General features: G+C 38.9%; 2 protein-coding genes across 8 annotated transcripts in view; both read right to left on the bottom strand.

The window, feature by feature from the left end:
- The window catches only part of LOC107679871 (regulator of G-protein signaling 12-like), a 51,548-nt gene extending 47,005 nt beyond the window's left edge, over positions 1-4,543 (bottom strand). For both annotated transcript variants that reach the window (XM_016475585.1, XM_016475586.1), the window contains exons 1-2: positions 4,472-4,543; positions 957-3,057 (exon numbers count right to left, since the gene is read on the bottom strand). In XM_016475585.1, the coding sequence (XP_016331071.1) occupies positions 957-2,918 (1,962 nt within the window). In that variant the 5' untranslated portion in view covers positions 2,919-3,057; positions 4,472-4,543. The remainder of the gene's footprint in view (positions 1-956; positions 3,058-4,471) is intronic.
- A 3,179-nt stretch (positions 4,544-7,722) lies between these two features.
- LOC107679870 (huntingtin-like) overlaps positions 7,723-15,314 on the bottom strand; it is a 49,259-nt gene continuing 41,667 nt past the window's right edge. For 5 of the 6 annotated variants that reach the window (XM_016475578.1, XM_016475579.1, XM_016475582.1 and 2 more), the window contains 5 exons: positions 14,586-14,817; positions 14,165-14,270; positions 13,912-14,074; positions 9,427-9,587; positions 7,723-9,291 (listed from right to left, as the gene is read on the bottom strand). In XM_016475578.1, the coding sequence (XP_016331064.1) occupies positions 9,078-9,291; positions 9,427-9,587; positions 13,912-14,074; positions 14,165-14,270; positions 14,586-14,817 (876 nt within the window). In that variant the 3' untranslated portion in view covers positions 7,723-9,077. The remainder of the gene's footprint in view (positions 9,292-9,426; positions 9,588-13,911; positions 14,075-14,164; positions 14,271-14,585; positions 14,818-15,314) is intronic. The other variant, XM_016475580.1, reaches the window with a different exon arrangement.

Raw genomic sequence — 15,314 nt, 5'->3', positions numbered from 1 at the left:
TAGTTTTAGGGCAATTTACTTTCATCATTTTTGGAGTTTAACAGCACCTGGTCCCTATACTGCTTTTGTTTTATGGAAGAGAGTGCATCAACTTTCTACTAAACTTCTCCTTTGGTGTTCCACAGAGCAAAGAACATCATATGGGTTTGGAGCATCATGAACTGATGACAGAATTTTCATGTTTGGATGAACCATTTCTAAAATTATCCTGATCAGATTAATTTCAGTGGTTTGACATCTACCGCCCAAAACTTGAGCTGCTGGAGGCCCATCAAAAGGCAGTCAGATCAGAGCAGAAGCTCACAGCCATTTGAACGGAAAGTTTTCCACTGGGAGATTGATTCGAACCCAGCTTTGCATCTCAATCTTCTCATCTCAAGGTCAGTTTTAACATGTTCCCTCCAAGCGAGGAGCAGCAGCTGAAGCAGCAAATGGGAAAGAGGTATTTTCAGCCTGGCTACGCATGTCACCTACCTGAAAGAATTCTTTTTGACAGTGAAGTGCTTGTGCAGTTTTACTGATTAACAATGCAAAACTATAAGAGCAACAGCATATTTTAAACATAAAATGAGTGAGAATATCAGTTCACTTTTTTTTTTGTTGCAGACACTCTGTGGTGGAAATTCCTAGTGCAATTGAAAACAGCAAAGTAAAGGATCATGCCGTGCCTGATAATAAGAACAAGGAAAAGGTGATATCCATTCCAAGAACATTAGTTTTCGCCTGCAAGGACTTTTTGCACAGACAACAATTGTTTGAACAACACATTCACCGGCTCATTGACCAGTGTACTGCACTTGTATCAAATTTAAAATCATTACTTACTAATTCTTCCTAATCCGGAGGATCACTTACTGTTGTAATTCTGAATGCATTTCAATTTGAGGTCAGCTCCTCTGGAATGATGTAGCCTTGAAAACAGAACTTGAATCGGGGCCTTAAAAAAATTATCTTACCTTTTTCTCTGAATCTTTCATTCTTCTGCAATCGTTCGATTGCTGCTGATGCTCTCGTAGGTTCTTCTCCCCAAACAGCTTCTTAGTCCACTCGTCCTTCTGCGCATGGAGCCGGTGAGGCTGCGAGGCAATCTCGCCTGCAGCACGGTACCGGTCGGCTGGAATCTTACTCATGGGTGGTGGCAGGGTGCTACAGTTAGCACTGGACCATCCATCTGTGGACTCTGCATAAGACTCCTGATCACTGCTGTGCCCCTGACGCCAGTCTCTCAGGACGTGAACTGGCAGCCAACGCTGGCCTGATGCCCCCATCACCTTCTTGCCATGGGCGGAATAGTGCGAGCGTGAAGGAAGACCTGACACATCCAGCCGTGAGGAGGAGTTTAGATGCCTACCAGAAAGCAGAGGTGGGTCTCCGTGGGAATGTGGATGGGGCTGAGGGTGATCTACAAACTGGTCAGGGCGGTAGCCATTACGATGTGAGATCGGCGGCGGCGGTGGTGGTGGAAGACCTCCAAGGACACTTTGGCTATGAGGTCCTGGTGGGTTTTCCCATAGTCCTGTGGGAACATGGCGACTAGGGTTTGCGCCCAAGTCAACCAAGAGGACTCGGTTGTTTTTCTCTTCTGGCAAGAAGTTGCCGATGCCACTATCACTGTTGCTGCTTGTGCTGTTGTTCTGCTGAGCATCTAGATCACCATTGAGGAAAGCTCGAGCTCGCATACCCTCTATAGATTCTCCCATATCACGGTAAAGCACTGACACAAACTGTAGAAGCGGCTGGGAAGTCAGTGGAAACTCTAAGCAGCCACCGGTATCTGGGTCTGGAGTGCAGTCAAAGCCAAATCGTCGGGCTACACCTTGGTGGATCTTATGATGACAGAGTTCAGGGTCTACAATAAAGACGTGACAAGACGTACGCAAGCCTTGCTCCTCCTCACCGTGTTGATTCATGGCATGGTCATTTGTGGCTTGCATGGTGACGAGGCCAAAGAAGCGGCGGTCGTCTGGACACACGGCACTGAATGCTAACTTCTCTGCAGGGTAAGTGGCTAGAACAGCACCTCGATCGTTGCACAGCTGTACACAATCATGCATGACTTTGAGCAGGACCAACGAGTGTACTTTTTGTTCTGCGCGCAGACGTCGCATACAGCCACGAATTGCCTGCAGGCTGTCATTTTCCAAATTGGCACTTGTTGAAGCTAATTCGATAGATCCCAAGTATCCCACAACCATCCCAACATTGAGTATACCCGCAGAGTCTGCATTTTGCAACAGGGCAAATTCTTCTTGCTGTTCAAACATATCAACGAACACAGAGTCATCATTGAGCACTTTGGCCATCTCCTCTTCAGTGAGCAAGTTGGGATCGCTCTGTCGGGTGCCGTCGTTACCGTACGAGAAGTCTGGCTCTGAGAGAGCCCTGGTTTTAGAAGCAGAGGCACAAGCTACTGCCTTCTCCGAGCTGCTGGATGAGTGGCTGGAATTTTCAAAGATCATGTTAAAGATTCCACCAGACTGCATTTCTGCTACTACACGTTCTGCACGGTTTATGCCAAGTGTCTTTGAGTCTATCTTTGGCCGCAGCGAGTGGCTCTTGTGGTCATGGAAGCCCAATTCTTCATCGCTTGAACATGAATCTAAATGTGCATTGTTATGACTGCCTTCAGCGATGACCAAGTGTAGGACACCTGTACAGCGGCCAATCAGCTTGACAACGTCCTCATGAGATGCTTTGGACACATTGATGTCGTTCACGCTTAGTATCTGATCTCCAGAGCGAAGGCCCACGTAGTCAGCCGGACTACCCTTCAGGATGCAATTCAGCACACATGGAGACTGACCAGATAGTGTGAAGCCATAGCCTGTTCTTCTCCTCGCAACCTCCACCCCTCTTATGCGCGCAAATGGCTGGGCATTCACACGCTTCCTGCCTTGCTCTGATTGTCTGAACATCATTGCTTCAATCCCTGTTTTACTCTCTTCTGACTAGGGCTCACAAAAGCAGAGATGGCGAGTTTAGTGATATCATCCTTCCAGCTCCAGAGCCCGAGTCTAAGGCACTAACATGGTGCATGACTGAATATTCATACAATACCTTCACAAAGGAGAGAGGGAAAAAGTTCATTAATACACTGACAAATTAATCATCACATTAAGAGAAAATTATATGGAAATGGTGAGCAGGTAATTTCAGTTATTAAAATATGCATTTCAAGTTGATTAAATTATTAGGGATTCATTAAAACATTGAGAATTGCAGTAACTGTTACTGCTTAGTCATGATTATTGCTTCATTTTAGAATAGGCATTTTTTTTGTCATCACTTTTTCCATCATCAGCATGTTTTCAATTGTTTATTTTTATTTTATTCATATTTTTTAGTGTGGCTTCAAATTAGAAATGTCCAGGTGTTGGACTGATAAACAAATACATATATATGCAACCAACATGACTACAAGGATTCAATTTATAAGAACTTGGAACTCGAGTTTTCAAAATATTTTTTGTCATGCCGTCATTTGGCACTTGACCCACATAAATTAATGTTATATATAACGTATGTAAAATATAACGATATAGAACTTACAATATGCTTACCAAATAAAAAATGCAAGCCTTACTGGACATTTATATGCAAGCGTGTATATGCAATATGCATTTTAAAGGCGGGGGACAGTGTTTTTGAAAAGTTAGCATTTTATAATAATAAACATGAAACTGATAAGATGGAACACTGACAGGATACACAAACTCACAAATGTAATAGTGTTTGTCATCGATATCTTTTCCTTAGTTTCTTAAAAGACTCTTAAAAGTTACAGAAGCGAAGAAGGCTCATCCACTCTTGCTTTCGGTCCCGCCTTCTTTTTCCCATTGTTGGAATACCCACGCGTCAACACGTGTAACCATGACAATGGAACTGTCGCTAGACATTTCTCATCGCTCATTGGTTTCCATGGCTGTCAATCATCTCCAACGACCCAAACCCAGTTTGACGGAGACTTGCCAACTGACCACAAAAGTTATGCTACAGGTGTCGAAGTAAACACGAGCGAAAAACGACTAAAAGTAAAACACCACCGTACACGTCTTAATACCTACTACTTTCCAGATTAATTTAATATTTAATATCGATAGAGAGCCGAGCTGCCTCGGTGTTGGTTTTCGCGAGGAACAGCTGGGCAGTGAGTAACATTTAACTGTATTGAATTATCGGCATCAGTAGCCAGATACTGACTAGAATAACATATAGAGACACAACTCGTAAAAAGCTATAAAACGATAATCTTTTATAGATCCTCATGCAGTTAAATAACAGTATATTGTACCTAAAAAAATTTAATATCAGCATAAAGTACAAGAAATTCCCATGGCTACATTGCTAACATTAGCCGCCACTTCCCCAAAAACTTTCCTGTGAGGAAGAAATAAAGAAATCGTTGCATTACAGTACAGATAATACTGAGTTATAGATCATAGTTATATATTAGGTAATTAAGTGTTCTTACTTGTGACGGATGTGCCCCAACCTGATGTGAAGTTTAATGACATGGTAACCTTAGTGCTGCATAAGGAGTAAACAAAAGGAGAGGGCAGCTGGTGTGCGGACAGCAGAAGCAGGAGGAGGAGGAAACTACATCTGTTTTTTTTCCTTTTTCTTTTCTTTTCTTCTTTAAGGACAGCACCGGTAAAGGGCTATTCCTTTACGTGACATTGGATTTAGGGCTATAATTCAGTTTATCCTCAGTGTTATATAGATGTGGTGTTTAAGAGTTGAATGGCATTAAGAAATATACCCTTCCAGGTTCACACTAGAACCATTTAAAGGGATAGTTCACCCAAAAATGAAAATTCTGTCATTAATTATTCACCCTCATGTCGTTTCAAACCTGTAAGACCTTCATTCTTCTTCGGAACACAAATTAAGATATTTACCCTGCATAGACAGCAACGCAACTGAAATGTTCCCAAGTCCAGAGACGTAGCAAGGAGATCGGTAAAATAATCCATGTGACATTAGTGGTTCAACCGCAATTATACGAAGCTACCAGAATACTTTTTGTGCGCAAAATTACAAAAAATAAATAACGACTTTATTCAATAATTTGTCTCCTCCGCATCACCCTGTAGCGCCATTTTGGAGAGTATCAGCTGGACTAGACAACATATGCTGTTCTGTGTCAGCTGCGTCATGCCGGATCTGTTTCCTACATTGTTGTGATTTGATCTGAACGGAAACAGCGTATCCGCGTGACACAGCTGACATAGAACAGCATACGCTGTTTACGTCCAGCGGATATTCTCCAAAATGGAACCAGGGTGATGCGGAGACGACGAATTGTTGAATAAATAAAAAAATGTTTCTTTTGCGCACAAAAAGTATTCTCGTAGTTTCGTATAATTGTGGATGAACCACTGATGTCACATGGATTATTTTAAAGATCTCCTTGCTACGTTTCTGGACTTGGGAACATTTCAGTTGTGTTGCTGTTTATGCAGGTTTAGACAGCTCTCAGATTCCATCAAAAATATCTTAATTTGTGTTGTGAAGATGAACGAAGGTCTTACGGGTTTGAAACGACATGAGGGTGAGTAATTAATGACAGAATTTTTATTTTTGGGTGAACGAACCCTTTAAAGTAATTTAAAAATTGTTCTTGTTCTTTAAATAGGTCTGTAGAAAGTGACAGATTTTTCCACCCAAGGTGTTTCCATAACACATAAAAGATGAGATTATCAAGAGAGATATGGTTTATTTTATTTTAAGATTATTAGTACCAAATAATTTAGTTAATTAACAGCTGCTGCTGTTGAACTGACATAAACATAAATGTAAAATTCAATTTTACACACACACAAGCCATGGGCTTGTAACCCCCCATTTGTTCTGCACAGAAAGTTAATAACCTGCGCTTTTCAGAGGATTACCAGCATAAACTCTAAAACATCCAAATCCATTATCGAGCACATCATAAAACATCCTACCTTGGAGTAGAAAATGTTCAAAGCATATGGGTAAACGTAAAAAAAAAAAAAAAAATTATAATGATTAAAAAAAAATGTAATCACAATATTTCAGGGCTCTTCAACTACTTAAAGGCCATATTCTCTGAAGTACTGTTTTTCTAAATCTAACGTGCGTATCAAATATCCAACTGTCACATTACAAAAATTATGATGATAATAAAAAAAGAACAGTGTTTCTCCTCTTTTCCCCCTTAAAACTCCCATTCTGTGTAAAATAAAGTTGAAAATAACTGACAGGCTGGATTTAGAGTGAGTCACTAGTTGACAAGCCCCACGATATGTGATAAATGAAAAATGCAATTAAACAAACTGAAGATTTTACATCTTTTATTTATTTCTATATTATAGTATTTTCATGATTTATGACGTTAAACAATCCATTAAAATAAATACATAAATTTTTTGTCCATTTTATCAGCTATAATTTGCATAAATGAGCTAATTAAATAGCTAACTAAAGTAAAAAGGTTCCTTTTTTATAAAGGCTCTGGTGCTTGACCATCATGGCATCGTACTGTGATATTTATAGGACATGCTGCTGCTCCAGCTAAATTTTAACTGCATGTTTGTTCTTCATCTCAGATCAAACAAGCTGAAGTAAACACTGATTTGAGATCTAACAGGATCACTACTGAGATCAATAGGGGGAGGTGTAAAGAATAAAAATCTAAATTTGATCGAAAAGAACAATATAATTCAAGGGGAGTGGCTTAAAAATCATTCCCATCTGAGATGCAATAACCAGTCAGGATTCTTCCCTCTCTTTCCCAAATGAAGCTTCCAAGCACAAACTATAGATGATAAAAGGTATTTACCATCTGATATTTACAAAAATGTGATAGGCTTAGTAGTAACATTAATTCTGCAGTATTTCACGTTTGGTCCAACCATGTTGGTGGTCTTTATGAAAGCCGTTTAAGTTATTCCAGCTGTACGTGACCCCTAACATTACTATCTTATTTATCCCAACAAAACTGAGATTTAAAGATCTTCAAAAGCCGCTAAAGATGTGTTTCAAAGGACACCGTGTGTATATTTGCCCATTATGTAAATCCATTATTTTGAATGGTTCTATAATCTGTAAATTTGCAAGAATCCTGCAGGCATGGGGCGATATTTACGATGAATTTAAGATGAATCTGACAATACATTTCAGAGAAGTAAAGTCTTTTCACTGAGCAGTGAAAATATCAATTATTAATTGCTATGTATATGTTCTGCTTCACTAAGACAAAGCAAACATTTCATAGTACCATAATAAACATACATACTAGACATGACCAGCTAATTGTCTCCATGGAAGCATGCAATGAATCATGTAATTTGCCAAATTTGTCTGTCATTGGTAGTTATGGTTATGCAATTTCCATATAGACTGAGCTGACTAACAAACACAAGTCACCTCGTTTCAAATGTTGTCATCACATAAAATATTGACTCAATATTGAAAGCAGACTAAAGCATGCTTCAAGTTAATATACATCCTCATCTTCTCAAACAGACTTATATTTACAGTGAAGGTTTCTATGCCACCCGAGATGGATAAATTATTGTTTTTTTTAGTCTCTCAAAAATGAAAGGTTGGGTTATTGCACACATTGGGTTACAACAGCTTTTCTCTTTACACCATCTCATGTCCACCAATAGGTGTTGTCATGCACCACAGTTTATTCATTTAATCACAAATAGTTTTTCTTTTACACAAATTGTACATTGATGTAAACACTCTATAGATTAAAATACATACTTCCAGTTATTACACTAGATCAATAATCATATCTTTCATCCTGAGCTTTTAAAAGAAATTTAACAAAAAACTAAAGATGTGTTTCAAGGGACACAGTATGTAGATTTGAGCTGCAAATTTCATATGCATAAACCATCATCTAAAAACTTCTCTACGCTAACTGCTATGGCTATTTCAAACCCTGTCCATACAAAAGGACTTAAGAGATTCACATTTGTGATCTGGTTTTTCTCCGTCTTAAAAAAAAGTATCACCTTAAAAACAACAAATATAGACAACCAAATTTTAAGAGGAAAAAATAAACTTTGTTCCAGGCAATTTACCTCTCTTACTTAGTAAGTCAAACACATTTTACATTTAAATACACAAAAATCTTATCATACCAATAGTCGTACATACCCTCTCCCACATTAGAGGGGATATACAAATCCAATTTGCAATCTATTTTCGCTTCAAGTGCTAGCAAACACAGAGCAAAGCAATGTGTCGCCCATGCAAAAGGAATTATTTTAAACTGAGTAAGTGGCGAGTGTATGAAAGTGAGCGTCTTTCGGAGAGTATGGACTGTTGGAGAGGAGGGTAGAGACCGGCATTGTATAAAATACCCAGATGTATTGATTTTAGCAAGTTTGGACAATAAGTAACTTGGAGTAGCTGAACTCCAGGTCTGTGGACTAAAAGATCTGATCTTGGATCTGCTGAATTCTGGAAGTGCAGGAGATATTTTAATAGTGTTTGCATCATGTTTTTAAGAACATTCACTACAATATGTTCTTTAGTCAGTTTGTTTATAGCTGAAAATTCTCTATATTAGAATATAACGTTACTAATGATGGAAACGCATTGTCAGTTTTGACCGATAACCTTTGCGACCAGCCTCACAGTTCTGCCACAGTAACATTCTTTGATACCAGATGAAGAGCATTTATACATACAAAATATAGAGAAGACAAGCTTGCATCCATATAGACTTTTAAAACGTTAAGTGACATACCGTGAAACCAGTCAAATATTCTGATGGTAGAATATGCTGCTTTTCTGTTTTTTAATTACAGATTCTAGTGCGCTGTGGTTTTTGTGGCCACATACTTGAATGGATGTGCAGCCCTGCTTGGATTGGTCCCACTGTCTCTAATAACTATGGACTACATGGGGCAATGTCCTCTGGTGTATAACGTTATTGTTACCGTTCTCCAATCAGAGATAACTGTTTGTTGTTGCCATGCATCCTGGTGTGTAATGTTCTGATAAATGTGATGTCTTCTGCTCGGGTACAGTTACCATATTTTTGATGCCTAATTTGCAGTGGAGATCCTAATGATACATTATGGTTTTCTGTATTATAGTGACGTGTCTTGGTGAATGCTCTGCAAACAGCAAAGTAACTGGTAATACAGACTACCAGGTGAAGCCACCATCTCAAAGACCGACTGGAAGGCCCTGCGGTCTAACTCCTCGTCGATCTGGTGTCGGTAGAAATCCATAGCTACCAGACAAAAGAGGCTAATGTCTACTGTGTCGGACTTCCCCATGCGACTGATGACATGCGGCAGGCTAAAGGGAAGACGTTAAGGAAAACAAGGATGAAGAAAAAAAAGAAAAGAATGTATGGAATAGGAATTGTGCTGTTACCAATACAAGGGGTGCAATAACTGCACCAACTGAAAATCATACGTGTTTTAAGGATACAGGGCAGAGATCCACTGGCTGGTCGAGGCACTGACAAAGAAACAAGACAGGCTCCACATTGCCATGGCGACAGGCGTCCTCTGTGTGAAGTTAGACAGTGAGAGTAGCACCCAATCACGCACCATGGAGGACTGCCCAGTTGCATGAAGTGTCTGAAATACCTGTATCGAGAAATATATGCACTTATATGAATATATAGTGAAAGCCAATGGGGTCCAATTTTGCAAACTGCACTTTTAAGAATCAAAAGCATTTTAGTACCCGAAGCATTATAGGGTTAGTTCACTCAAAAATTAAAATTGTCATTAATTACTCACCCTCATGTCGTTCCAAACCCCTATGACCTTCGTTCATCTTCAGAACACAAATTAATATATTTTTGTTGAAATTCGAGAGCTTTCTGACCCTGCATAGACAGCAACGCAACTGACACGTTCAAGACCCAAAAAGGTAGTGAGGACATCATTAAAATAGTCCATGTGACATCAGTGGTTCAACCATTATTTTATGAAGCTACAAGAATACATTTTGTGCGCAAAGAAAACAAAAATAACGGCTTCATTCAACAATTTCTTCTCTTCCGTGTCTTCGACGTGCATTCACTAGCGTACCACGAAGCATACGTGTGATGCTGCCGACTAGGGCTGCAAAAAGATTAATCACGATTAATTGCATTCAAAATAAAGATGTACATACTGTGTGTGTGTACTGTGTATATTTATTATGTATATATAAATACACACACATGTATGTATTTTTAAAATTTTTTATGCATATTTATACTTTTATATAATTTATATTATATATAAATCTAACATATTTTTCCTTAATATATACATGTGTGTGTATTTATATACATAATAAATATACATAATAAATATACATAGTACACACACGTATAGCATGTAAACAAACTTTTGTTTTGAATGTGATTAATCGCGATTAATCATTTTACAGCCCTACTGCTGACACAGGAGCCTTGTTTACAAGCAAAAGGAAGACATATGCTGTACATAAAAGTGTTTTCGTAAACATGTCTGAAGATTCGTCAGAGGATGACTTGCAATTTTTTGCCCAGCCTTACTTATTTGAACCAGAATATACAGATGATGAACTAAGAGAGATGGATGTTCTACATCAGAACGGCGGCTCCTGCGTCAGCAGCAGCAACACGCATGTGTCGTGGCACTCTTGTGAACGCACGTTGGAAGTTTGACAAGGAAGAGAAGAAATTGTTGATTAAAGTCGTTTTTGTTTTCTTTTTGCAAAAGAAGTTTTCACGTAGCTTCATAACATTATGTTTGAATCACTGATGTTGCATGGACTATTTTAACAATGCCCATTCTGGGCCTTGAACGTGTCAGTTGTGTTGCTGTCTATGCAGGGTCAGAAAGCTCTCGGATTTCATCAAAAATATCTTAACTTGTGTTCTGAAGATGAACGAAGGTCTTATGGGTTTAGACATGTGCCGGTATTCGGTAATGCGATTTATATTACGATAATGAATATGCACGATATTGTTATCGTGGGCACTTCAAAATACTGAGAATAATTATTACAAATTTTTCAGAATTTTGAATGCATTTTAAGAATACTTTTCCCATCAACTGGTCACAATGCACAATACCGCTGTATGCTGCATCAAAGACGCGTGTGCATGCTGATGTAAACAAGCGGAGCACGTGAGAGATGCACATTCACTCTCTGACAGCAGATGGCGCTGAACAGCAGAAATGCCGCTGTTACCCCGGAAACCCTGTAAACAAGGCAGCTGCGCTACCTTCTGTTTCTGAAACTGTTTAAATGATTTAAATAACCATTCAGCACAGGGCCAAATATGTAAATATTTAGACTTAATAGGCTATTTACATTTTTTACATTTTATTCTGGACTACAACATGCCCTAGATATAGTTTGAAAGGTGTTTTAATTCGTTATTGTTCGGTCACACTTTACGTTAGGGCTTCATTAGTTGACAGTAGTTCATTCATTAGGTAACAAAAACTGCCAATGAAAAAATTCTTCTAAACATTTATTAATCTCAGGTAATTCCAATATTTAATAACACTTTGTTAAAATCAAAAGTTGCGACTGTGTTATTTAATGAGCTAGCATGATCTAAGAGTTGTATTTTTTAACAAAGACTAATAACCTCTGTAGCAAATGTAGGTATTGCTCATTGTGAATGTTAATGCATTAACTAAGGTTAAAGCTGCAGTCCGTAAGTTTTGCCTCTTTGTCGCCATCTCTGTTTGAAAACCTGCAATTGCAGCTGTTTGCGGAATTATCTTCCTTGCGTAGGTTGTGCGCCGACACGGCTCCAGCGCGGATGAATCTAATGTTTTGAGGAGTATGTGGCATATTCTTATTTTCTCTTCTCTCTACTGCGTTAAGCTTTAACCCTTTCCTATACCCCTATACCAACTGTATGTGTGTGTGTGTGTGTGTATGTGTATGTTGGACCAGTTTAAGTGTTTATGTAGTATGTTAAGACTAGTTTAAGTGTTTATGTAGTTAATAAAGTCTTATTTGTATCACACTTGACGTTGTTCATTGTTTGCTCATAACTGGAGTCACTTAATCATGCCGATTTATGCTACAGGCTCTCTGTAGAACTGTACAGTAAGAAAGTTATTTACCTTAATCAGGAAATGAACGTTCTTAGAATTGACAGACAGTTGACCCTGAGAGGTCAAGTAAATATCTACAGCGGATCTAAATATTTATAATTAATTATAACTAGTTATGATTAATTATTCATATTTCCCCATCAGCTGATTCGCTACATATACTTTATTCTCAAATTATTAATGTTAACAACATCAGCATTGCCTATAGGATGTATTAGCGTGTAGACTTCAATTTCTGTACAGCCGTGGCCAAAAGTTTTGAGAATGACACAGATATAAATTTTCACAAAGTCTGCCTCAGTTTTTATGATGGCAATTTGCATATAATAATAACAGACTGGAAGCTTTAAAATGAGGGCGGTGCTTGAAATCATTGTTCTTCCTCTGTTAACAATGGTTACCTGCAAGGAAACACGTGCAGTTATCATTGCTTTGCACAAAAAGGGATTCACAGGCAAGGATAATGCTGCTAGTAAGATTGCACCTAAATCAATAATTTATCGGATCATCAAGAACTTCAAGGGGAGAGGTTCAATTGCTGTGAAGGCTTCAGGGCACCCAAGAAAGTCCAGCAAGCACCAGGACCGTCTCCTAACGTTGATTCAGCTGCGGGATCGGGGCACCACCAGTGCAGAGCTTGCTCAGGAATGGCAGCAGGCAGGTGTGAGTGCATCTGCACGCACAGTGAGGCGAAGACTTTTGGAGGATGGTCTGGTGTCAAGAAGGGCAACAAAGAACCCACTTCTCTCCAGAAAAAAACATCGGGGACAGACTGATATTCTCCAAAAGGTACAGGGATTGGATTGCTGAGGACTGGGGTAAAATCATTTTCTCTGATGAATCCCCTTTTTGATTGTTTGGGGCATCCGGAAAAAATTGCAGAGGTCTTAAAAAAGAAGGGTCAACACTGAAAATACTGAGTCTTTGCATAAACTTATTGTAATTGTTAATAAAAGCCTTTGACACTTATGAAATTCTTGTAATTATACTTCAGTATACCATAGTAATATCTGACAAAAAAGATCTAAAAACACTGAAGCAGCAGACTTTGTGAAAATTAATATTTGTGTAATTCTCAAAACTTTTGGCCACGGCTGTCCCGTCTAATCTCTGATTGTCATACCATTCGAATTTCATATTAAGAAATTATTTTACCCAAAAAGCAAATTATGCTCCCTTCGAACTGGTTGTGTTAAAAATACAAATCTTGTGTAATCCCAAGCTATCTGTAATCAGAAGCACATTTAAAACGAATATAATTTAATTTCATTCATGTGTTTCATAAACACATAATCCTTTCTGGATTACAATCCGCCATCAAAATGATACATTTAATTATTCTAGCTGCTGTGACAAAAGGCTATAAACGATTGGCCACCTGCAGGATCCTCACATGCAATAGCCTAGTAGCCGGGACAACTTCTTTATGTTCACAGATGTGATGTAATGACACCGGCAGCATGCTCGAATTTCCAGCGAAAACCTACCCATACCACTCAAATTAGAAAACATTATAAGATAACCGTTGTGAATCGGGCTAAAGTAAGGCGATAGTGTTGAACACTGGCTGGTTATGTACTTGCTCAAATATTGATTTCGGATCATTTTTAACCAAAAAGGGTTATGGACTGCAGCTTTAACTAATGAGATCTTATTGTAAAGTGATACCAATTGGTCTTTATAATTCTTTTGCACTTTAATCTGTGTAAAATCTTTAACTTTATACATTTTTTGTGTATTGCTTTATTGTATTTAAATGTTCAGTTATTTTTGTTGTATGGGTTTGGAGCGACATGAGGGTGAGTAATTTATTCATTGTTGTGTGAACTATCCCTTTATGTAAGATTTCACTTGCCTTGTATACCACTGTAGCCATGAATTGTGGGTAAGGCTGCTGATTGGACAAGAACTCCCCAATGACTTTGTTCATGACGTCCTGCAGTGGGAAAAAGTCATCCAGGAACTGAGGAAGGATGCGGGCTACCACACGGGCCTCACTTGGAAAGCCTTTGCGAATTCTGCGGCAAGAATTTTCCACAGATGAATTAGTGGAATACAAAAAAATGGTTTTAGCTAGGGTAGGTTTCTTCAAAAAGAGACATACATACCTGTCAAACAGGACGGATACGCGCTCCATTGCAACAATGACTGATTCGCTGTCAGGAGCTGTGGGGTCTGCATCAGCAGGGAGCCCAGGACTTCCCTTCTCCTTTCCTGTTGGGTAAAATTAAGGCCACCAGTTGAGGAAGAGCTCCATAATGGATCCACTCAAGATAAAACTAGATTTCTATACAACCCTAGAGTTCGAACGTTAATTTGAATGTTAATCTTCTTAGCATTTTCACTTCGGTTTCACAGGAACAAAATTAAACAACCTGTCACATAAGACACCTTGCTGAATTCAAACTGAGGACTGGGGTACTATGTGCTCTGTTAGTAGGGTGAGCATCTAAGGTGAGTCTGTTCTTATGGCTGTTGGGTGTTAGTAGGGTGGGTAAGTATTAAAGATGTAGCTGAAATGTGTCCTGCCTTCCTCTGCAGCCACACCTGTGTACATGCAGGTGAGCATGAGACCCAGGGCAGCCATGGCACGGTGTGGGCTGGGCATGTTCACACGTTCAACGCTCAGCTTCACTAGCGTCTCTGCGTCCATGCGTGACAGCTGCTCAGACAAAAGCAACCGCTCCAGACCTCGCAGAATGCAGTGGTAGATGATGGATGGTGTGGCCTCCTCACTAGCAGACAGCATCATACAGCATATCTGGAAATGTAGAAAAGGTACAAGAGTAGAGAGAGGTGGATCAGTGTCCATGAATAGAAAAAATCTTTTAAAAATGTAGCACAAGTTCTTTCTCTTTATATTTACGTTCGTTTTGAAAAACATTTTACCATACAACACCATTTCCAAGAAGAGTTTAAATTTAAAATTTCACCCAAAAATGAAACTTTCAAATGAAACCAAACAGCTGCTGGTAGCCATTGACTTCCACAGCAGTTTGTTTTCCCTATACTATCAAAGTCAATGGCTACCAGCTACCATACAGTTTGGTTACCAATATTCCTCAAAGTAACTTCTTTTGTGTTCAGCAGAAGAAAGAAACACACAGGGTGAGTAAATGATGACAGAATTTTCATTTTTGGGTGAACGATCCCTTTAATTAAACACTTGTGGTATGTTGTAACCATCAAGTAAAATCTAAAAATATGTTTTACTTAAACCTACATGTGAATACTTGTGAAAATGGATTAATTTATTTA

Source organism: Sinocyclocheilus anshuiensis, unplaced genomic scaffold (assembly GCF_001515605.1).
Source record: "Sinocyclocheilus anshuiensis isolate Anshui unplaced genomic scaffold, SAMN03320099.WGS_v1.1 scaffold788, whole genome shotgun sequence".
Lineage (NCBI taxonomy): Eukaryota > Metazoa > Chordata > Actinopteri > Cypriniformes > Cyprinidae > Sinocyclocheilus > Sinocyclocheilus anshuiensis.
This window is presented reverse-complemented; position numbering and strand designations above follow the sequence as displayed.